Genomic DNA, 24,649 nt, shown 5'->3' on the forward strand with positions numbered 1-24,649 from the left:
CCATATCAGGCTCCTTTCTTATTGGGGAACCTGCTTATCCCTCTGCCTGCCTCTCCCTCTGCCTGTGCTCTCTCTGTGACAAATAAATGAATAAAATCTAAAAAACAAAAACAAACAAAAAAACACACATTGAGATACCACCTCACACCAGTCAGAATGACTAAAATTAAGAAATCAAGGAATGGCCGATGTTGGCAAGGATGCCGAGAAAGGGGAACCCTCTTACACTGTTGGTGGGAATGTGAGCGGGTGCAGCCACTCTGGAAAATAGTATGGATTTTCCTCAAAAAGTTGAAAACAGAGCTACTCTATGACCCAGCAATTGCACTACTAGGCATTTACCTCAAAGATACAAATGTAGTGATCTGAAGGGGCACGTGCACCCAAATGTTTACAGCAGCAATGTCCACAATAGCCCAACTACGGAAAGAGTCTGGGTGTCCATTGACAGATGAATGGATAAAGAAGATTTGGGGGTGTGTGTGTGTGTGATGGAAAACTACTCAGCCATCAAAAAGATGAAATGTTGCTATTTGCGATGACGTGGATGGAAGCAGAGGATATTATGCTGAGTGAAGTAAGTCAATCAGAGAAAGACAGTTATTGCATGATATCACTCATATGTGGAATTTAAGAAACAAAGCAGAGGTTCAGTGGAGAAGAGAGGAAAAAATACAACAAGACAATATCAGAGATGTAGACACCATAAGAGATCTTAATCGTAGGAAACAAACAGGCTTGCTGGAGGGGAAAGGGTAGGGGATGAGGTAAGTGGGTGATGGACATTAAGGAGGGCACATGATGTACTGAGCACTCAGTATTATATAAGACTGAAGAATCAAGAAAAAAGGTGGTGGAGGAGTAGGGGATCCTATTTCAGCTGGTTCCCTGAATTGAGCTAGATATCTATCAGACCATTCTGAACACCCATGAAATCAGCCTGAGATGTAAGAAGATATATCTGGGTCTCTACAAACAGAATATCTCTGGCAGTTGGTCTTGAGGTATAAAGTGGGGAGCCGTGATTCTGTGGGTAATATTGAAAGATAAATGGAAGGAGAGGGAGCCTCCGGGAACTTGTGCCAGAGCACAAAAGCTTCCTTCACTGGGGACCGGGCTCAGACTCCCAAACTGGTAGTGTCAGGGAAAGGACTTTAGGGCAGCCCCCCAGACTAAAATCTGAAGCTACTGGGGCATACTTGCAAAAGGGGTTGGCTTGCGGTTTTAGAAGCACAAAGGACAGAGACGTGCCTGGCCCTGGGAGCAAGGGCTGGGAGTGCTGCTGTGGGGCGCACAACCCAGGACGCTATGGTATTTAGCAACATAGACCGAGAGGGAGACAGTGTGGCCTGAAGAGCTCAGTGAAGAGCAGACTGTGATCTCTCTGTTCTGAGACAGAGTATTAGATATGGACACTTATGCTCTGACTCTTGAAAGAGATGCAGAAAGCCACTACAGAACAAAAGCCCCCCAAAACGGGTTTTCACCGAGCCTATCACCCCCCCACAGGGGGCAAGGCAACTCTGTCCAAACAGAGTTGCCTGAGTAACAGTGTAGCAGGGCCCTCCCCCAGAAGACAGACTGGAAGAACAAGAGGGGACAACTTTAAGGTCCCTGTAAAACAGGTACATCTTGCTTGGGTTGTGGTCAATAATTTGGACTCTCTACATTCTCTTAACCACCCCTAACAGAATGACTAAGAGGAGGAACCCCCAACACAGGAAAGATTCAGAGATTGAGGCCTCTCCACAGAACTAATGGATATGGATATAACCAAGATGTCAGAAATTGACTTCAGAGTAACAATTATCAAGGTGATATCTAGGCTTGAGAAAAATATTAATGACAATATATAATCTGTAAGGGCAGAAATTATATCTAATCAGGTAAAACTTAGAAATGCTATGAATGAAATGCACTCTAAACTAGATACTCTGCCAGGGTGAATGAAGCAGAACAAATTAGCATAAGATGATAGAAAAGAAGGTAACTGAGGTGGCATGGGAAAAACAAATTAAAACCAGAGTATCGAGGGGCGCCTGGGTGGCTCAGTGGGTTAAAACCTCTGCCTTCGGCTCAGGTCATGATCCCAGGGTCCTGGGATCGAGCCCTGCATCAGACTCTTTGCTCAGCGGGGAGCCTGCTTCCTCCTCTCTCTCTCTCTCTCTTTCTGCCTGCCTCTCTGCCTACTTGTGATCTCTGTCTGTCAAATAAATAAATAAACAAAATAAAATAAAATAAAACCAGGGTATCAAACTGAGAGAGAATAGTGGCTCAATGAAAGACTCCAATATCAGAATTATTGGGATCTCTGAATGGGTGGAAAGAGAGAGAAGTCTAGAAGATATATTTCAGCAAATTGTAGCTGAGAATTTACCTAATCTGGGGAAGGAAAGAAGCATTCGTGTCTTAGAGGCAGAGAGGACCCCTCCCAAGATCAATGAGAACAAACAGATCAATGCCACAACATATAATAGTACAATTTACAAATCTTAGATCCAAGGAAATAATCTTGAAAGCAGTGAGGGGGAAGCGATTTCTTAGATACAGAGGGAAGAACATCAGAAAAATGTCAGACCTGTCTAGAGAGACCTGGCAAGCAAGAAAGGGTTGGCAAGACATGTTCAGGGTACTGAGTGAGAGGAATATGCAGCCAAGGATACTTTATCCAGACACGCTGTCATTCAGAATGGCTGGAAAGACGAGTTTCCAAGACCGGTACAAACTGAAAGAATATGTGACCACCCAGCTGGCCCTGAAAGAAATATTAAAGGAGTCCTATAAAAGGAGAAAGACGCCAAGAGTGACATAGAACAGAAATTTACAGAGATGATCTATAGAAACAAGGACTTCACAGGCAACATGATGACAATAAAATAATACCTTTTTTTTTTAAAGATTTTATTTATTTATTTGACAGACAGAGATCACAAGTAGGCAGAGAGGCAGGCAGAGAGAGAGGAAAGGAAGCAGGCTCCCTGCTGGGCAGAGAGCCCGATGCGCGGCTCGATCCCAGGACCGTGGGATCATGACCTGAGCCAAAGGCAGAGGCTTTAACCCACTGAGCCACCCAGGCGCCCCTAAAATATCTTTCAATAATCACTCTCAAAATGAATTACCTAAATGTTCCCATGAAACAGCCCAAGGTTGCAGATTGGGTAAAAAGACACGACCCATCCATATGCTGTCTATAAGAGACTCATTTTGCGCCTAAAGATACTTCCAGACTGAAAGTGAAGCAACGGAGAACCATTTTTCATGCCAGTGCACCTCAAGAGAAAGCTGGGGTAGAATTCTTATATCAGACAAATTAAATTTTAAGCTAAAAACTATAGTTAGAGATACAGAAGGACGCTATATCACTCTTAAAGGGTCTACCCAACAAGAGGATCTAAAATTGGGGAACATCTATGCCCCCGACAGGGGAACAGCCAACTACATAAGCCAGCTGTTAACCAAAATAAAGAGACATATTGATAATAATATAATAGGAGACCTCAAAACTCCACTCTCAGCAATAGATCATCTAAGCAGAAAATCAACAAAGATATGAGACCTTGAATGATACATGGGACCAACTGGACCTCTTAGATATATACAGAATATTCCACCCTAAAATAGCAGAATACTCATTCATCATCAAACTCTCCAGAATAGACCAGAGACTGGGTCACAAATCAGGTCTCAACTGATACCAAAAGACTGAGATTATACCCTGCATATTCTTAGACTATAATGCTTTGAAACTGGAACTCAGTCACAAGAAAAAAATTGGAAGAAATTCAAACACTTGGAAGCTAAAGACCATCTGCTTAAGAATGTTTGGGTCATCAGGAAATCAAAAAAGAACTTCAACAATTTATGGAAACCATTGAGAATGAAAACACATTGGTGCAAAACATATGGAATACTGCAAAGACAGTTGTAAGGGGGAAATACATAGCCATCCAAGCCTCACTCAAAAAAAAAAAAAAAGAAAAATCCCAGATACACAAATTAAGTTTATACCTTAAAGAACTGGAGAAAAGAGAAAGAACAATAAATAAACCCTTAGCCACACATGAGAAGAGAAGTAATTAAAATTAGAGTAGAGATCAATGAATTAGAAACCAGAAATACAGTAGAGCAGATCAATGAAGCTGGTTCTTGGAAAGAATAAGATCAATAAACCACTGGCCAGACTTACCCAAAAGAGAAGAGAAAGGACCCAAATTAATAAAATTATGAATGAAAGGGGAGAGATGTTGACTAACACCAAGGAAATAGAAACAATCATCAGAAATAATTATCAACAGCTATATGCCTGTAAATTAAGCAACCTGGAAGAAATGGATGTCTTCTTAGAAACCTACAAATTACCAAGACTGAAACAATACATGAACAGACACTTCTCCAAAGAAGACATAAAATGGCTAACAGACACATGAAAAAATGTTCATCATTATTAACAATCAGGGAAATCCAAATCAAAACCACATTGAGATACCACCTGACCCCAATTATAATGGCAAAAATTGACAAGGCAAGAAACAATAAATGTTGGAGAGGTTGTGGAGAAAGGGGAACCTTCCTACACTGTTAGTGGGAATGCAAGTTGGTATGGCCACTTGGGAAAACAGTGTAGAGGTTCCAGAATAAGTTAAAAATAGAGCTACCATATGACCCAGCAATTGCACTACTGGGTATTTACCCCCAAAATATAGATGCAGTGAAAAGAAGGGCCACATGCACCCCAATGTTCATAGCAGCAATGTCCACAATTGCCAAACTGTGGAAGGAGCCAGGATGCCCTTCAACAGACAAATGGATAAAGAAGATGTGGTTCATATATACAATGAAATATTACTCAGCCATGAAAGGATGAATACCCAACATTTGCATCAACATGGATAGAACTGGAGGAGATTATGCTAAGTGAAATAAGCAAAGAAAGTCAGTTATCATATGGTTTCACTTATTTGTAGAACATAAGGAATAGCATGGAGGACATTAGGAGAAGGGAGGGAAAAATGAAGTGGGGAAATTTGGAGGGGGAGACAAACCTTGAGAGACTATGGACTTTGGGAAACAAGCTGAGGGTTTTGCCGGGGCAGAGGGTGGTTAGCCCAGTGATGGGTATTAAGGAGGGCATGTGTTGCATGGAGCACTGGGTATTATATGCAAACAATGAATCATGGAAAACTACATCAAAAACTAATGATGTACTGTGTGGTGGCTAATATAACATAAAAAAAAAAAAAAGACCGAAGAATCACTGACCTGTACCTCTGAAACTAATAATACATTATATATTAATTAGTTGAATTTAAATTAAAAGTAAAAAATTTTTAAAAGCCATCGTACCATCATGCTATTTTTTTTTAAAGATATTATTCATTTATTTGACAGATCACAAGTAGGCAGAGAGGCAGGCAGAGAGAGAGAGAGGAGGAAGCAGGCTCCCTGGTGAGCAGAGAGCCCGATGCGGGGCTTGATCCCAGGACCCTGAGATCATGACCCGAGCCGAAGGCAGAGGCCTAACCCACTGAGCCACCCAGGCGCCCCACCATCATGCTATTTTAAATGTTTCAACTACAAGACAAAATTGAAATCTGAGGGACGCCTGGGTGGCTCAGTTGGTTAGGCAGCTGCCTTCGGCTCAGGTCATGATCCCAGCGTCCTGGGATCGAGTCCCGCATCGGGCTCCTTGCTTGGCGGGGAGCCTGCTTCTGCCTCTGCCTGCCATTCTGTCTGCCTGTGCTCGCTCGCTCTCCTCTCTCTCTGACAAATAAATAAAATCCTTAAAAAAAAAAAAAATTGAAATCTGAAATTTGGCATTACCAAATTTTTTGCACTGATTTTAGATTAAATGTAAAATTGGGCTAACATTTTTATGAAGTACCTTTATGAAATGACTATTACAGCATTCCCCTCTTATCCCCAGCGGACACCTTCTGAGACCCCCAGTTAATGCCTGAAACCGGGATAGTACCAAGCCACATATACACTATGTTTTTTCTTTAAGTAATACCCATGATAAAGTTAAATTTACAATTTAGGGATAGTAAGAGATTAACAAACATAATAATAGAACAGTTGTAACAATATACTGTACTCCCAAGTTATGTGAATGTGGTCTCTCTCAAAATATTATAGTGTACTCACCCTTCTTATAATGATGTGAGATTACTGGTAAAATGCCTACCTGATGAGATGAAGTGAGGTGAATGATGTGGGCACTGTGATCTAGCATTACATCATATGGACCTGACTATAATATCAAGGATCATCTCCCTTCAAATCCCAGTTGCCCATGGGCAGCTAAGGCTGCAGAAAGTGAAACTGGGGATAAAGAGGGACTTAAAATACTTTAAAAAGCAGTTTCTTTCTGAAAGAGGAAAATATGTTTTTTTCAACTGTAAGTATTATTGATTGCTGGTATCATTATTTATGTTTTAAGAGCTTGGACTCAGCAAGTGGGCATGCCTTAGTTCACAATTCGGCTCTTCACGGCTAACAGCTCTGTAACCTTGGATAAATTCTGTAAGCCTTGGGCAGATTTTTCTAGCCTACTACAGAGGTTGTGAAGTGAATCGATGGATTTTTGATCCTAGTAAGGTCCTAGGCATGACTGTAGTATGTAGTAGTAAATGTTTAGGACCTATCAAATGGTATAATTCTTATCCACCTGCAATGCCGTGGTTGACTTATATGTATACAAATGTGAATGAAGTCTTTTGTGGGAGTATGCTGCGTTATATTTGCAGGTGTGCTATGTTTGTAATTTCACAGGCTTATCTTTCTCTATTGTGTATTGCTTAAATATAGTCTTTCCAGTACTTTTTCAGTCCACATTTCTGATAATTTTTACTGCAGTAACTAGAAGTTTAAATTAAATTGTGTTTTAAGTGCTTCCAGGAGATTTTTATTCTTTATCAGTTTATCACATAAACATATCCTGAATTTTAAAAGTCTTTTGCCATCTCTATTATACATCTGTAAAATTAAAATAATTGCAAATTCCTGTTTATAAATTAATTGTTAGATATACAGACACTTACAGAAAATAAACTGCAGTATTTTTTCTTTTTCTTCCCAGGCTTGGGAAACAGTAAGACTGGAATACATGGACGATCCAGCCATTATTTCTTCATGTAGGCAAAAGCTAATCAACTATTTCACCATGCAGCTAAGGTATTATGAATATCTGTATTATTCTTCTGCAACATGTTTTACCCCTGTGCCTTTACTTCTCTCTTCCTTTGCTTATAACTTAATGTATAAAAATTTAATTATTATAGAAAAGATTTATTCATCTCCCCTGTTAATGGCAAAAGAACAAGAGATTATTATGTAAGTCTTTTAATATCATGCTATAGATTTAAACTTACATGAAATCAATGTAAGATCATTTTATTATTTATTCCAGTTTAATCGTTCAAAAATATGTGTGTGTCTGTATACCGTGTGTATATACTTGGGTTGATTTTTTTTTTTTAAAGCTCAAATTTAGGAAAACACTTTGAGAGTTTGATGAGTGGTCCTGATATCACTGTATTTATTATCTTAGATTATTTCTTAGAGTTTCTGATTTTGACCTAATTTTCTCAGTATTAGATTATATTTAAAGAGTCGGAGATAGATGTCAAACACATTTTTCTCCCTTCAACATTTGTCTGAAGTCTTTGGCGGTAATTTCCTTGTTGGAAGGTATTACTGAGTGTTGTCCTTTCCCTTCTGACAGTCAGGACCGAGTGACCTGGAGAAGTGCAGATGAGCTCCCTTGGCTTTTTCAGCAGCAGGGAAGTAAACAGAAGTTGCATGATTGCCTTCTCAATCTCTTTGTGTCTCAAAATCTTTATAAAAGGTAAGAAACTTATTTGTAGAACACCTTCTACAAAAAAAACAGAGTTAAGTGGTTGTTTGGTATAACAAAGAAAAATGGCATTTTAATTTTAGCTTTAATATAAGACCTGAAGTCATAGAACTCCCAGAAAACATAGGCAGTAAACTGCTTGACATCAGTCTTGGTGATGATTTCTTGTATCTGATACAAAAAGCAAAGGCAACAAAAGCAAAATAAACAAGTGGAATCACATCAAACTAAGAAAGCTTCTGCGCAGCAAAGGAAACCATAAACAAAATGGAAAGGTAGCCTACTGAATGAGAGAAAATATTTGCAAATCGTATATCTGCAAAGGGGTTAACATCCAAAAATATATAAAGAACTCCTATAAATCAATAACAAGAATCTGATTTAAAAATGGACAGAGGATCTGAATAGACATTTTTCTAAAAAGACATCCAGATGGCCAACAGATACATGAAAAGATGCTCGACATCACTAGTCATCAGGGAAATGCAAATTAAAAATTAAAATGAGATATTATCACACACCTGTTAGAATTACTATCACCAAGAAAACAAGAGATAACAAATGCTGGCAAGGATGTAGAGAAAAGGGAACCTTCATGTACTATTGGTAGGAATGTAATTTGGGACAGCCACTGTGGAAAACAGTATGAGGTTCCTTAAAAAATTTAAACTAGAACTGCAATATGACCCAGCAATTTCACTTCTTGCTGTTTATCTGAAGAAAACAAATACAATAATTTGAGAAGATATATGCACCACCATGTTCATTATAGCATTATTTACAGTAGTCAAAATAGGAAACAACCTAAGTGTCCCTTAATAGATGAATGGATAAAGAAGATGTGTGTGTGTATATATGTGCACATTACATACAAACAATGGAATATTATTCAGCCATAAAAAAGAACAAAATCTTGGCATTTGCAACAACATGGATGGATCCTTAGGACATTACACTAAGTGAAATAAGCTAGAGAAAGACAAATACTATATGATCTCACTTATATCTAGAATCTAAAAAACAAAAACAAAAGTCAAACATGCCCTTGGTACAGAGAAGAGATTAGTAATTGTCAGAGTAGGCAAAGTGGGTAAAAGGAATAGAAAGGTACAAACTTCCAATCATAGAATAAGTCTTGGGGATGTGGTGTACAGCATGGAGACTATAGTTGATAATTCTGTATTGAATATTTTAAAGCTGCTAAGAAAGTAGGTCTTAAAAGTTCTCATCACAAGAAAAAAAAAAATCCTGTAACAGGGATTACAATTATGTACAGGGACAGACATTAATTAGACTTACTCTGGTGATCATTTTGCCATACAGTAGTTCTCCCTTCCCATGGAGGGATACTTTCCAAGACCCTCAGTGGGTGTCTGAAACCACAGATAATACCGAGCCCTATATATATTATCTTTCCCTATACATACGTACCTGTGATAAAGTTTAATTTGTGAATTGGGCATAATAAGACATTAACAGCAATAACTAATAATGAGATAGAATAATTATAACAATATACTATAATAAAGGTTATATGAATGTGGTCTCTCTCTCAAAATATCTTACTGGACTGATCCTTCTTCTCGTGATGATGTGAGATGATAAATGTCCCAGGGATAAGATGAAGTGAGGTGAATGGAGTAGGTGTTGTGCTGGAGCCACGGGCTACTATTGACCTTCTGACCTTACGTCAAAGGAGGAGCATCTGCTCCTGGACCGTGGTTGATCGCCACTAACTGAAACTGGAGAAAGGGAAACCGGGGCAAAGGCAGACTGTATATACAAATATCAAATCATGAGTTGTACACCCGAAGCTAATAAATTTGGATGTCAATTATATCTCACAAAATAAATAAATTACCAAACCACCGCCATAATGCTGTAATAAAAATGAGATTTAGAGCAGAAAGCAGCTGGCAAAGAGGGACATCTGAGTGGGCCCAGAAGGACAGATGGAATTAGATTCAGCTGTAGCATTTAGCTAATTGGGAAAGAAGGCAGTGTGAGGTCTCCCACTCAGAATGGGATGTTTTTAGTAAGTGTAGTGACAGCAGCCAGCATTATGGAGTACTTGCTGTGTGCTGTCATCTGCTTATAGTAGCACCTGAGGCAGATCGGGTTGGTGATCCCCCCTTCTGCAGATAAGGATGATGAGGTGTAAGAGGTCAGACCACCTGCTCACCACCACACAGTTAGGAAGGGATGGACTCAGAGAACAGTCAGAGTCTATAGTCTTATCTCCCTCTACGCTATACCTGCCTGCTAATGAAGCGTCAGTAGCCTGATATGAATTCTGGCATTTTCATTCAAAAGTGGGTTTTAAAGCTTGCTTTTCATTAAATTACATTTTTTGGTTGAAACAGAGGACACTTTGCCGAGTTGCTGAGTTACTGGCAGTTTGTTGGCAAAGACAAAAGCGCAATGGCAGCAGAATACTTTGATTCATTGAAGCAGTATGAGAAAAACTGTGAAGGCGAGGAGAACATGATTTGCTTGGCTGATCTTTATGAAACCCTGGGGCGATTTCTCAAGGATCTAGGCCTCCTCAGTCAGGTAACTCCAGCAGGGAGTCGGAGGCAAGGGTGGGTTTTTCTCTCCTTGCTAGGAGTTAGTGTCGCCTTCATTTGTTGTGCTAATGAGACTGCAGATCTTACAGCATCTCACTCACTGGTACTGGCCTTTAACCTTTTTTTTCCCCCCTAGGCTGTGGTGCCTTTGCAGAGGTCTCTAGAAATTCGAGAAACAGCTTTAGATCCAGATCACCCAAGAGTAGCTCAGTCCCTCCACCAACTAGCAAGTGTGTACGTGCAGTGGAAGAAGTTTGGCAATGCGGAACAGCTGTATAAACAGGCCTTAGAAATCTCTGAAAATGCGTATGGTGTGGAACATCCCCATATTGCTCGTGAACTTGAGGCACTGGCAACTTTGTACCAGAAACAAAATAAGTAAGACTTAGATCAGTAATACTCTGGTTTTATGATGGGGTGTCACAGTTCTTAATGTCCTTATGGGGTAAGCTTTGTTTTGTGGCTGTGTAATTTTTTATCTGATATCTTTTGAATCTACCATGTTCAGAGATTATTCTTGGTGGTGGTCTTTGTGGAGTAAACAGAAAATTAGAACTACAAGACTCCATTTGAAGATGCATGGATGATAGAACATAGACTTTGGAGTCATATAGTCGGGTTTGAAGCTGGGCTCCTTCACTAACTAGCTTTGTAATATTAAGTGCACTGCTAGTAGAGGGCTGCAAACCATTGTCCATAGGCCAAGTCCACTAGGCCCCTTGTTTTGTAAATAAGGTTGTATTGGAACATAGTCACATTTTTTCATGTACATATTATCTGTGGTTCCTTCCGTGATGCAACAGAGTTCCATAGTTGAGGTAGAGACTATGTGGCCCACAAAGCATAAAATATACTACATAGTAGTAGCCCGCTCCAGAAAAAGTTTGCCAATCCCTGGTGTAATAAAAAATCTATTAGACACGCACTGAATGCATCTTTTCCTCTATCAGAAATCATGTATTGTTAATGATACAGATTGGATTTTTTCTTTTAATTTCTAGAGGTATTGTTTCACACAAATTTTGTGTAAATTTCTCATTTATATTTGACCAGAAATTAGCATGTACAGAAGGTGTTGGAGTAAACTAAAAGTTTAGATTTTCGTTTAGTTAGGGGATCCTTTAGAGATTCAGAATGAGTTAAATCAGTTAAAAATCTGCTAAATGTCAGCCACTTGGAGGATGTTTTGTTAGATTTTGTTTTATGAGGGTTTTTGTTAAAGATTTTTAATTCCATGTGACTATCATTTTTAGAAATTATGCTACATTTAAGGGCCCAAAAAAGCTTTACACTAGGTAAGGAATGCTTTCATCTCACTGAAATATGATACTTTGGACATGTTTCTTTTGTTTGACTTTATTGTTATTTTTTTAAGGTATGAACAAGCTGAACATTTTAGGAAAAAATCCTTTAAAATTCGTCAGAAGGCTACAAGGAGAAAAGGCAACTTGGTAATGAGAGATTTCTTTTATGTTGTGTTTTAAACTAGAGGAAAAGAGCATCTCTGAGTATCATAATATAGCTGTGTATACCTCACATGTTTAAGAACTTGAGATATTAAAGTGATTTCTATAAAAATACTAACATTGTCTTATATATATATAATACATGTTTAAATATTAGTGTTACTGAGAAATACAACTTAGCAGACTTTTAAAAAGTATATAAAACAATATACTATGGTTATTTTGCAGTATATACATATGTGAAATCATTATGTTGTACACCTTAAACTTACACAATGTTTTATGGCAATTATATCTCAGTAAACATAGGAAAATTTTTTTTTTTTGCTTTTTTTAAAGTGGGACTATAAGGTTCATTTGAAGGTTAGACTTTGGAAGATGAACTTAAAAGCTGCTTCAATCTGTAAAAGAAAGGCAAATTAAAAATTTTAATATGTTAGATTCAAATGCAAGGAAATTCTTACCTTGGAGCACACACACATAAAATTATTTTCATTTTTCCAAGCTGCTGATAAAATCTAAATATAGCCTGTTTTAATTTCAAATGCTATGTACGTTTTTTAAATTGAATAATATCTGACACACAACGTTGTATAAATTTAAGATGTATAGCATGCTAATTTGATACATTATATATTGTAATATAATGGCCATCGTAGTGACAGCAACTCTGTCACATCACATAATTATTATTTCTTTTTTGTGGTGGGAATAGTTAAGATCTAATCTTTTAGCAAGTTTGATGATTGTAATACAGTATTGTCTACATTCACTATACTGTGCATTTGATCTCTATGATTTATTTGTCTACTATTTTTCAAGTGCTAGGTGCAGCTTAAGTACCTGATGTTTTTAAGTTAAACACTTAAAGCCATGGGATTGGTAAATATCTGCAGGTTAATTTTGTGTCCTGATCTTTTCAAAGCCCTTGGGACTCAGTTCACTTTGCTAAAATAGCTCATCATCACTTTCTCAAAACAGGTTTTACTGAATTTTAGAATGTGATGTCAGGTGGAAGTATGTGCACTTGCAATATCCACTGGATTAATTCAGTGTGATACTTAAACTAATTGTTACCTACTTTAAAGGGAGCAAAAGGAGAAAGGATTTCATAGAGCTCCAGTGTAGTGTTTCAGAATCAAGGACTGCCCTTAACTTGGTACCTATTCTCCATTTGTGTTTGCTTCAGTATGGATTTGCCCTCTTACGTAGACGAGCCCTGCAGTTAGAAGAGCTCACGTTAGGAAAGGACACACCTGACAATGCCCGGACCCTCAATGAGCTGGGCGTTCTCTACTACCTTCAGAATAACCTGGAGTGAGTACCATGACGCTAATAATGAAAATAAGTGTCCATTGTGTCTCTCACATGGAAAGCTACTTTCCATTTCTATCAAGTCAAGCTAGAATAAATTGACAGAAACTATGCCAGATTTCACGTGTGGTGGGTTGAACATACAGCTACGCTTAACAAAGTCCATGGCATTTTTTTCATGGTTTCTTGTCCCATTCTTTTATTAGCTGAAAAAGTTATTCTGTAGCATCCCTAGTATGTTTTATATAATTATAAAGTGTTTTGTATAGATGCTGTACATGAGAATTCACAGAAGAAACTTGGCACCAAGCGAGAATAAAGGATAGAATGTAGATGGCTGCTAGTTTGGGTCTTCAGTTCATTTGGACTTAAAAGATTCAAAAAGATGTTAATATTTATACTCTGAAAAAGTGTTTTTGGGCTTCTTTGGATTTCAGAAACTAACACATTTGATACTCTGGATGTCAGAAAAACGTAACAAATACTTATCTGGTTTCAGAAGAGATACTTCAATTGAAAACAACCTGAGGGTTTTGAAGGGGCGGGGGGTGGGAGGTTGGGGGAACCAGGTGGTGGGTATTGGGGAGGGCACGTATTGCATGGAGCACTGGATGTGGTGCAAAAACAATGAATACTGTTACGCTGAAAAGAAATTTTTAAAAAATTATATAGTAGCTACTTCAAAGGGAAAAACAATGAATACTAAAATCTTTTGAATTAGGTCTTTTTATTTTATTTAAAGGTATCAGAAGTTTGTTTTGGAATATATGGGTTTGTCTTTAGGAAAAGTCAAAAGTGGAGAACTGAGGCAATCATCTAGCTACTTTAGGCCCTCACACTATCATTTTTATTTTTTGGAAAAGGGCAGGGAGGGATATGGACTAGGAAAGAGGGAGAGAAAAGACTTTGAGCCGAATCCCTCATATCAACTGTCTTGGATTTAAGAATAAAAATGCTTCGGGGCGCCTGGGTGGCTCAGTGGGTTAAGCCGTCTTGAATTTAAGAATAAAAATCTTCGGGCGCCTGGGCGGCTCAGTGGTTTAAGCCCTTCCCTTCGCTCAGGTCATATCCCAGGTCCTGGGTCGAGCCCCACTCGGGCTTTCTGCGCACGGGAGCCTGCTTCCATCCTCTCTCTCTCCTGCCTTCTGCTTACTTTATTTCTCTCTGTCATAAATAAAAAAAATCTTAAAAAAAAAAAAAAAAAGAATAAAAATGCTTCAAGAAAACCATAGTGACTCTAATCTTCAACAAAACAACTGGGTTTGATGGGGGAGGGGGGTTGGGAGAGAGGAGGTGGGTTATGGACCTTGGGGAGGGATTGCTATGGTGAGTGCTGTGAAGTGTGTAAACCTGGCGATTCACAGACCTGTACCCCTGGGGATAAAAATATATTATATGTTTATAAAAAATAAAATTAAAAAAAAAAAGAATAAAAATGCTTCAGTTCTCTACCTAACTAGGGCCAAGGAGTCTTTAGAGAATAAATTATTTAAACCATTTTGGGGTTTTGTTCATAGAACAGCTGACCAGTTTCTGAAGCGGTCCTTAGAAATGAGAGAGCGAGTCCTAGGACCAGATCACCCCGACTGTGCCCAGTCTTTAAATAATCTGGCAGCTCTATGCAATGAAAAGAAACAGTATGATAAAGCAGAAGAACTTTATGAAAGAGCTTTAGACATTCGGAGACGAGCACTAGCTCCTGATCACCCTTCTTTGGCCTATACAGTGAAGCATCTTGCAATCTTGTATAAGAAAATGGTAAGTAATCTGTGGCATGCTTACATGTATTTTAAGTCATAATTACTGTCAGCAAAATAATTTGTCTTCTTGGGGTGTCTGGGTGGCTCAGTCAGTTAAGTTTCTGCCTTCAGCTCAGGTCATGATCCCAGGGTCCTAGGATCAAGCCCCTCATCAGGCTCCCTGCTTCTCCCTTTCCCTTTACTGCTCCCCCTGCTTGTATTCCCTCTCTTGCTGTGTCTCTGTCAAATAAATAAATAAAATCTTTTTTAAAAATTCACACACACAAAATAATTTGTCTTCTGATGGACAGATTATTTTCTATGAACTTCTCAATCATGATGATTAAATTTTGTAACAAATAGCTGAGTAGAACATTAAAAAAATTATATCAGACTTAAGTAAGGTACTGGCTTAATTTTGTTAAAATATATTCCAAATACAAATGCATTATCAACATTCTAATTGGAACTTATTATTTCAGAAGTTCTAAAATTCAACCACTATTAAGTTTTATGAGTTAAGCAGCCATAAACATAGCAAATCACCTAGCTGTCAAAGGTGAAGGAGGAATCTCTGTAGGAGAATAAATGAGCATTTAAATTTCACAGTTTCAGGGCACCTGGGTGGCTCAGTGGGTTAAAGTCTCTGCCTTCAGCTCGGGTCATGATCCCAGGGTCCTGGGATCAAGCCTGGGATCAAGTCCTGCATTGGCGGGGGAGTCCTTGCTCAGCAGGGAGCCTGCTTCCTCCTCTCTCTGCCTGCCTCTCTGCCTACTTGAGATCTCTGTCAGTCAAATAAATAAAATCTTTAAAAATAAATAAATTTCACAGTTTCTTTTCTTTCCCTATAATGAAATGTAACCATTCTTTTCCCTAGGGTTCTAGCTTAAGTGATTTTTGGAATTTTTGTAGCTGTTCTTAAAAATGCCGGAGAAGTCTGATTTCATTTCATTTAATGCAGTTAGAGAGCTACATAGACTAGACTATCTTTAGACTTTGTGAGACCCTTGCTGGTCAACCTGGCCCTGAAGTTAATGCTTTAGTAAGAACAATGCATTGTTGCTATTTCTGCCCAACTTTTTTTTTTTTTTTTTTTAAGATTTATTTATTTATTTATTTATTCGTCAGAGAGAGAGCGTGCAAGCAGGCTGAGTGGCAGGCAGAGGGAAAGAGAGAAGCAGCTCGCTGCTGAGCAAGGACCCCAATGCAGGACTTGATCCCAGGACCCTGGGATCATGAACTGAGCCAAAGGCAGCCGCTTAACCAACTGAGCCACCCAGGCGTCCTTTTGCCCAGCTTTCAAGTGAAAAAGAAATAATTAGAGGACCACTGTGGTAGCTCAGTTGATTCAGCATCTCTCTAATAAAATCTTTTTAAAAAATTAGAAGAATCTTGAAGGGATTTGGTAGGAAATGAGATTTTATTTTTGATGTGGTATCTAAATTATATACAGTAGCAGACATTCTACTGGCATATTTTTACTTCACTGGGAACTGAGTGATACTGGGTAAGCTTTATAAAAGGGCTTTCTGAATTATCAAAGTATTTTTACATTCAATGTAGTTTTATACATATCCCATTAGATTTCAGTTATCTATAAACTGAACCATTAAAGTGTGAGAAGATTATTTCTGAAATTTTTTCTTCAAAATTACTAATAGAAAACTTTATTTATGGGAAAAGATTTGATCAGATAATATTTATTATTTTAATATTTTTGTTAGATTTCGCTTTTGTTTTTTAGGGGAAACTTGACAAAGCTGTACCTTTGTATGAGCTGGCTGTTGAAATTCGGCAGAAATCCTTTGGCCCAAAGCACCCCAGTGTAGCTACTGCCCTGGTGAACTTAGCTGTTCTCTATAGCCAAATGGTAAGTTCCCACATATTAATAACTCTTTATGAATGATTTTAAGGTATGAAATATAAACATGAAATAGATGTGGCACAGTAAAAGTAACTGAAGAAAATTTAAGATTACTAATGCTTCCTTTCGTATTTGAGAAATTATTGAAGTTAGATTTGTAAGATGGTCCCTTTCTCTTAGTGTAAAACACCAACTGAGTATTTATTTAGTTCATTGCATAAGTTTCATTTTTAATCCTGGAGACTCATACCTTTCTATGTCTAATACTATCTTTAAGCTGTTGCATTTACCCATGATAGGTGAAAAGCACATATACCCACTGAGCAATAAGGAAACAGGTTTTTGCTTATATTATTGGATTCAGGTCAGTAGTCACCAAGCTGGGTCTAAAACTTAGGTTTCTGACTTTCTATTATATGCTTCTACCATGATGATTAGTAATAAATTTTTGATCTGTAGGAGGATATTAACTTTTTAAAGGGGCTTACCCCAGTAGATCAGCTTAGTCTAGAATGTTAATAGTAATTTCAGCAACTCAGTGTGTTCAAGTGAATATTACTGCTTTTTTTAATAAGAAAAAACACATCGAAGCCTTGCCATTATATGAAAGAGCATTAAAGATTTATGAAGACAGCCTGGGTCGGATGCATCCTCGAGTTGGAGAAACATTAAAAAATTTAGCCGTGCTTAGGTAAGAATTTTTTCAGCTTCCTGATAACAGCCAAACCCCATTTTAGAACAGCTTTAATTTGACTTATCACAGAACACAATATTTAATGCTAGTTGTTTTTTCTTGGAAGAGAGGAAGGGGTTGTTTTGTGTTGATTTACTTCAAGATACTAAAGTGGTATCCAGAAGTGAAATCAATGTTGCATAATCTGTTTTGTAGAGGAAGGTATCATGTAAATAGTGAAAAGATGATTTACATTTGCATCTAACTGGTTCTGGGGGTAAAATGGGCAATGTACTGTCCTCAATAATTAATTTACCATTAAGTGGGTGTTGATTTGGGGGTGCTTAGGTAGCTCAGTAGTTATGCATCTGATTCTTGGTTTTGGCTCAAGTCATGATCTCAGGGCTGTGAGACTGCGCCCTGGTCAAACCCTGCACTGGGCTCCACACTGGGCCTGGAGCCTGTTCAAGATTCTCTCTCTTCCCCTCTGCTCCTATCCCCCCCAACCCCGTGTGCACACTTTTCTCTCTCTCTTAAAAAAAGTGCATGTTGATTTTGCTTTGTCTTTGTTTGTGTATCTCCGGATGCAGAGACTTTCCATTAGCAATCCACTGCATCCATTACAACATGTTCTTAATGGTGTATGTATGAGGCACTAAGATACACGTTAGCAGTTTAGATAGAAGAGTCTGGGAATTCTGTTTTACAGGTCTGCCTGAGTGAATGCACACACTGGAAATAGAAAATGGGGAATTATTCACAACTTGTTATTCTGTATCCTATAAGGTCATTTTTTTTTTTTTTAATTTGACAGAGATCACAAGTAGGCAGAGATAGGCGGGGACAGGGGTAGGGAGGAAGCAGGCTCCCCGCTGAGAAGAAAGCCCAATGCAGGACTCAATCCCAGGACCCTGAGATCATGACCTGAGTCAGAGGCAGAGGCTTTAACCCACGGAGCCACCCAGGCGCCCCCCTATAAGGTCATTTCAATTTAAGAGGATATATTTTCATTTTAACAATTTTTTTCTCTCAAAGCTATGAAGAAGGGGATTTTGAAAAAGCTGCTGAATTATACAAAAGGGCGATGGAAATAAAAGAAGCAGAAACGTCACTTTTGGGTGGAAAAGCTCCTTCCCGACACTCCTCAAGTGGAGACACATTTAGCTTAAAAACAACCCATTCTCCTAATATTTTCCTTCAAGGACAGAGGTAATAGTAATTACAATTCATTATAAATGCACCTTAGGATTAAATAATTAAGAAACATTTGGAAGATAAGAATTTAAAACAGAATTTTGAGTTTGTGTGACTTAACTGATATTTGAGTGAAATTGCATAAGACTACATTGAAGTTTGAGTCTTGATTGTGTATTAGCTGCTTAAAAGAATTAACTTTCTAATTTTTTATATCCATGGATATGGACACATTAGAACCCTAAAATGACGAAACTGATCATGAAGTGTGGTTGTTCTCTGTTCAACAAGACCTGGCATAGCTATGAAAACAAGGAGTTCAATTCTATAATTCTTCCATCTCTCAAGAGCTATGTTGGCTTCACCATTCCTGGTTGTGCTTTTCAGCGGTAGCCTGGCCCAAACCTCTACCTCAAAGAAAAGTTTCAAGGAATAAAGGGATAATGTTTATGAAAGGTTGGAACTGTTTTCTGTGAAATGAACTAGTAACAGTTGTCTCTGCTACATTTTTAAAAATTCTACCTTTTCCATGAGCAGACTGGGCTAAGCCCTCTGCTTTCCACTCTCTCTACATTGTTCTGCTGTGTTATATGTATCTGCATAATCTGAAGTTATTAATGCAATAAGTCAAGCTCTTAACATTCTTTGACCTTCCCCAAAATAGGGACATGACAGTCTCCTCTCCTTTCTTAAATGCCCTAAATCTCTTCATTTCTCTCAAATTCAGATTAGTCTATTTTATATGAAAATGAAGTGTTTTACAAATATTGCCACTTTTGGTTTTGCACCCTTTATGTATTTATATGTAATAAAATCTTCAATTCTAATACCTGTAAGATTCCAACATACTAATTATAAAGGTGAAAGATAAAATAACCATACCTGGCCGTTTTAAAATAAAAGCGCAATTTAAAGGTTTTTCCCCACTTCAGTTTATACAAGAGAGCTGTAGTTAGAGAATTAATAAATACTTCAAACATTACAAAAAATACTTGCATGTTGTCCATACTCAGAGTAGTTTGCTCAAATTAAGTTTTGGTGACTTTACAGGGTTTTGGTTAATGTTATGTAAGCCTTGGCTACACAGAGGGTGGTCCATGAACCAGAATCATCAGTACCACCTGGGAGCTTATGAAAAATTAAGACTCTAGAGCCTCTCCTCAGACCTACTAAATCAGAATCTGCAATTTGACTGGATCCCCAGGTGATTCATATGCACCTAAGTTTGAGAAGCAATGGTCTGATTTTAAGGCACTACAGTGGTGACTTAGAAGAAATTTGGCAGGAGCTTATAAAATGAGCATCGTCTTCCCCTTTTGAGAGAAGTTCAAAAGGAAAAAAGATTAAACATGACCATAGTACATCTTTCTGGGTTTGCCAGCTATGAAAGGCACAAAGTAATTAAACTCAAAAATTAACATACAGTGATCTCAGAATTAAGCTACTAAAATTTAAAATTTTATTATCTGGTAGTATAGTAATTTAATACATTATAAGTAGTCTACTAAGTTTAATGCCTTTAGAAACTGCTTTAAGAAATAATCTGAGATTAATATTCTAGAAGAACCCTGAAAAAGTGAAAAACCAGCGAAAGAATAATAGGCATTTATTCTTTGTTCCCAAAAATCTGGACTTGAAAAACGTTAAGTGCAAACATAACAGTATTCAAAGTGATTTATGGTAAAAATTCATTAATTACTGTTGGGGCTTGAAAACTGCATATATTTCACGAAATTTATACTTTTGACAGCTATATTCTGATCTTACTACTTAATGTACTACCAACTCAAATGTTTTCATGCTAAATGTCTACTTAAAAAGCTAAAAATAGGGGCGCCTGGGTGGCTCAATGGGTTAAAGCCTCTGCCTTTGGCTCAGGTCATGATCCCAGGGTCCTGGGATCCAGCCCCACATCGGGCTCTCTGCTCAGTGGGGAGCCTGCTCCCCCCCCCACTTGTGATCTCTGTCAAATAAATAAAATCTTTAAAGAAAAAAAAAAGGCTAAAAATAGGGGCACCTGGATGGCTCAGTTGGTTAAGCATCTGCCTTCAGCTCAGGTTATGGTCCTAGAGTCCTGGGATCAAGCCCTGGGCTCCCTGCAGTCCACTTCTCCCTCTTCTCCTCACCCAGCTCATGTTCTCTAACAAAATCTTTGAGGAAAAAAAAAAATCTGGGACACACATCTCTTTGTATTTGAGTTCTCAAATAGAAATATGTTCATATTGATTCACACCTTCGTGATGAAAAAGGCAGCTTTCAGACAACTCCGTTACATCTGAATTGGTAGAAACCAAATGTTAGTTATGGTTAATTTTCATTAATACTTTACAGAAAGAGAAGTATGGGGAAAAATGCAATTGGAGGGTTAAAGCTTCCTTAATATTCTTAAATGGTTATTATCTTTTTTTTGTTATTATCTTTTTGTGTTGATCAATGTGTTTGTAGGTATTCAAGGAGTGTTTCTATGTGAGAAAACCTAGGATACATTTTTTCACTACATAAAACATTTAAGTGATACATAAATTAACTTCCCATTCACAATGGTGAAGGGGTTAAACCTGAACATACTGTTTTACTGTAATTTAGAGCCTTTGTGCTATGGCAATTTGGGGAGTGTGTTTCCTTCTTTCACTTTAGATAGGGTTTAAAAATATGGTCAAGCACTAGAGGTTTATTTAGTAATGTAAAACTTGGTGATAATTAATTTCCCAAAATCAGCCACACTGTGTGTGTGTGTTTGTGTGTGTATACATTATTTATATATATATATGTATATATATATATTTTTTTTCATGGCATACAGACTGCCAGAGAGCACTCCAGGTAGCAAAAGATACCTGTTACCAGATTTTTTTCCTAGTAAATCATCCAACTATTTTTTAATGGAAGATATTAGACAAATTAGATAACTTAGGTAAAAATAGTTGGTACAGGGGTGCCTGGGTGGCTCAGTGGGTTAAGGCCTCTGCCTTTGGCTCAGGTCATGATCTCAGGGTCCTGGGATCGAGCCCCACATCGGGCTCTCTGCTCAGCAGGGAGCCTGCTTGCCTCTCTGCCTACTTGTGATCTCTGTCTGTCAAATAAATAAATAAAATCTTAAAAAAAAAAAATAGTTGGTACAGTGTTAAGACACCAACAGTGTACAATGCCATGTTGAGCAGAACAAGGGTGAGTTCTATTATACTTTATCAAACTATACAATCTTTAAATTATAAGCAAAGCATAGTTGTGAGTTGAAGCCCTGTGTTGGGCTCCATGCTGGGTATGGAGCTTACTTAAAAAAAAAAAAAAAAAAAAAAAAAATTTGTAAGCAAAGCCTGACTGAATCAGTATACCAGATGTTCCAAAGGAATGGGATTATTTTTAGAAAGACTACATTTTTTTTCTGAAGTTCAAAATATCTCCCATAACTAGGAAAAAAATGTTTTACAGATGAATTCACTAATTTTTTTAATGGTAAATGACCTACCAAGGCAACATAAGTTTCAAGGCTACCACTCCCTTACTTTCCTAACCTTATTCTAAACAGAAGAATCACTATATGATTCTACAATCTCAAAGCAAATATACTGAACATATTTGATATTTGGGACTTTCTGAAATCAGACCTTAGAAATTTTTTTTTTTTAAAGATTTTATTTGACAGAGAGATAGAGAGCACAAGTAAGCAGAGCGGCAGGCAGAGGGAGAGAGAGAAGCAGGCTCTCCGCTAAGCAGGGAGCCCGATGCGGGGCTCGATACCAGGAGCCTGGAATCATGACCTGAGCCGAAGGCAGCTGCTCAACCAACTGAGCCACCCAGGCGCCCCCAGACCTTAGAAATTTATAAGTGGAAATTGCATTTTTCATTTTGTACTAACATTTCTTCCCTAGAGATACAATTTAATCATTCATATCTTCAAGTAAAAATTCAAAGTAGATTAGCATGGTATAGTAACATCCTACTGATACTGGTTACACATGCATATTTTTCATTGGTCTCCGAACCACTGGAAATTTAACTAAGGCTCTCTAAGCTTTCATTATTTGTATTTCATTTAGAGAAAACCAATTTATCAATTTATAATTTAGTGGCCATGATCAGGGTAAATGATACTCTTCCAGTGAATAAATACATGTCAGTCATTATCGAGGTAATTTAGGTCTCTTTTATGCCAATACAGGACACCTATCTAATTACCTAGAGAATCAAATTTAAATGAAGTACTCAGAAGGTAGCCCATATGACAGGTATAATCTAGATAATCTTAAACTACATGTACTCCTTGCTCCTCAATAAAGTGCAGTGACTCCAGATATATGTTCTACTCATGCAAGGAGTTCTGTTCCTTGGTTAGTGCAGAAATATAATGATTTTTTACTTCCTGAAAGTACCTTTATTAATCCATGAAGAAAGCTTACTTTTATTTGCCTTTGTCTTGTTTTGAATTCACTGATTTACAGACTTTTCCGATGACTACATTTTAGCTTGTATTTAGGTTAACATTTGAGAGGATATTTATTTTATAGATTAACTATTTTAAATTCACTGTTGGCCAAGTTAATAACAGTGGACAGTTTTCTTATAGAGAGGTATTCTACATAAAATGAGTAGATATCTGCTAGCTCTAATCAATTGATTGTACCTCCTGTCCTTTCCCTATATTTGAGAACCACATACTACTTTATTATCCATGGTCTTAGGCAACAGACCACAAAGGATTACTGGAAGGAGAACAAATAGAGCATCATATCGATCCTTTCTTCCCACCCCTCCCAAAAGGGCAAAGCATTTCAGTGGCTGGGTTTTCAAGTTTTAACTAGATTGAAACATGAGTTTTAGGAGTTACGGATTTAGTTAAAGAGAAAAAGGGACAAACAACACTATTTTCAAAAAGTGTAACAATTCTATGAAGATTATATATCAAGTAATATTGCCCTAAGCTTTCTCAGTTTTTAAATGGTTTTTTTTTTTTTTTAATTGCAAGGGTATAGGCTTAACTCAGGAAATAAAATATAGATCAGTCCATTATCTACATATTCTTCATCTTGGCCATAAGGTCTTCCAAGCTTTCACCAGAATCTTCCACAGTTACTTCAGCTACAGAATCTTCTTGCTATCAACAAATGAGGGAAACATAGTGAAAAAATAACCATATAAAATTTGTGATGCTTAGGAATATATAATCACTAAGTTTTAACCATATTCAAGTAGTTCACAAAGTAAACTTTAAGAAAGATGCCTTCTAATTTTTAGGACAGACAAAATCCTTTACATTCCCCACCAATCTTTTGATTTACAAGGCCATAATTTCAATATTCTTGAGATCTCTACTGCAGTGGTATTTTTAAAATGGTATTGCAGCTAAAATGCTCAATATACAAAAATATTATCTTCATTTAATCAAAATCTACTGTATCTGATCCATTCGTGAGTGAGGAACACTATTTTAGGTCTGTGTTTCAAACAGTTTAAAAGGCCATGTGCCCGTTGGGCTCACTGCTCAGCACTTCTCCATCTCCCACTCCCCCTGCTGTGTTCCCTCTCTCACTGTGTCTCTCTCTGTCAAATAAATAAATACCTTTAAAAAAGGCACTGTGCCTATTTCCACATTAACACTGAACACCTTCTCTTACACATCTTAATGCCCATAGTGTAAAATATCTAAAATAGTAAATATTGCATTGGCATTATAAAATAGGATGAGGATGAAAGAAGATAAGTAAACATTTTCTCTTATGTAACATATACTTATGATAAACCAGATTTTGAGCATACCTTTTTGGGAATTGTGTATGCCACTGTAATTCCTTCAGGTAAGTCAGGAACTGGACCTGAAGAATTTTTCAGTTCCTCTTCTGAAACCTCAGATACCAACTCAATACCTATAGAGTTAAATATGATAACAGTTTTCAAGCAACTTAAGCAATAATTAACTCAAATCTGTGTAATTAAAATTATATCTCCTCCCATAAGAGATTTGACACTGCCATTTCAA

The 24,649-nt window shown here is 37.5% G+C and overlaps 2 protein-coding genes across 8 annotated transcripts in view; one reads left to right on the forward strand and one right to left on the reverse strand.

Annotated features, from left to right (window-relative positions):
* NPHP3 (nephrocystin 3) overlaps nt 1-19,548 on the forward strand; it is a 57,138-nt gene extending 37,590 nt beyond the window's left edge. For 3 of the 5 annotated variants that reach the window (XM_047736930.1, XM_047736947.1, XM_047736966.1), the window contains 11 exons: nt 7,079-7,173; nt 7,724-7,846; nt 10,219-10,408; nt 10,559-10,800; nt 11,798-11,873; nt 13,078-13,205; nt 14,720-14,960; nt 16,686-16,811; nt 17,381-17,496; nt 18,514-18,687; nt 18,910-19,548. In XM_047736930.1, coding sequence (XP_047592886.1) covers nt 7,079-7,173; nt 7,724-7,846; nt 10,219-10,408; nt 10,559-10,800; nt 11,798-11,873; nt 13,078-13,205; nt 14,720-14,960; nt 16,686-16,811; nt 17,381-17,496; nt 18,514-18,687; nt 18,910-18,922 — 1,524 coding nt within the window. In that variant the 3' untranslated portion in view covers nt 18,923-19,548. Of the gene's footprint in view, nt 1-7,078; nt 7,174-7,723; nt 7,847-10,218; nt 10,409-10,558; nt 10,801-11,797; nt 11,874-13,077; nt 13,206-14,719; nt 14,961-16,665; nt 16,812-17,380; nt 17,497-18,513 lie in introns of those variants that run through there. The other 2 variants (XM_047736939.1, XM_047736957.1) reach the window with 2 other exon arrangements.
* UBA5 (ubiquitin like modifier activating enzyme 5) overlaps nt 7,524-24,649 on the reverse strand; it is a 28,778-nt gene continuing 11,652 nt past the window's right edge. Inside the window, exons 11-13 of one of the 3 annotated variants that reach the window (XM_047736994.1) lie at nt 24,430-24,536; nt 23,688-23,767; nt 7,524-7,873 (exon numbers count right to left, since the gene is read on the reverse strand). In XM_047736994.1, the coding sequence (XP_047592950.1) occupies nt 7,813-7,873; nt 23,688-23,767; nt 24,430-24,536 (248 nt within the window). In that variant the 3' untranslated portion in view covers nt 7,524-7,812. Of the gene's footprint in view, nt 7,874-22,105; nt 23,768-24,429; nt 24,537-24,649 lie in introns of those variants that run through there. The other 2 variants (XR_007128644.1, XM_047737005.1) reach the window with 2 other exon arrangements.

The sequence above is a fragment of the Lutra lutra genome, chromosome 1, assembly GCF_902655055.1.
Source record: "Lutra lutra chromosome 1, mLutLut1.2, whole genome shotgun sequence".
NCBI lineage: Eukaryota > Metazoa > Chordata > Mammalia > Carnivora > Mustelidae > Lutra > Lutra lutra.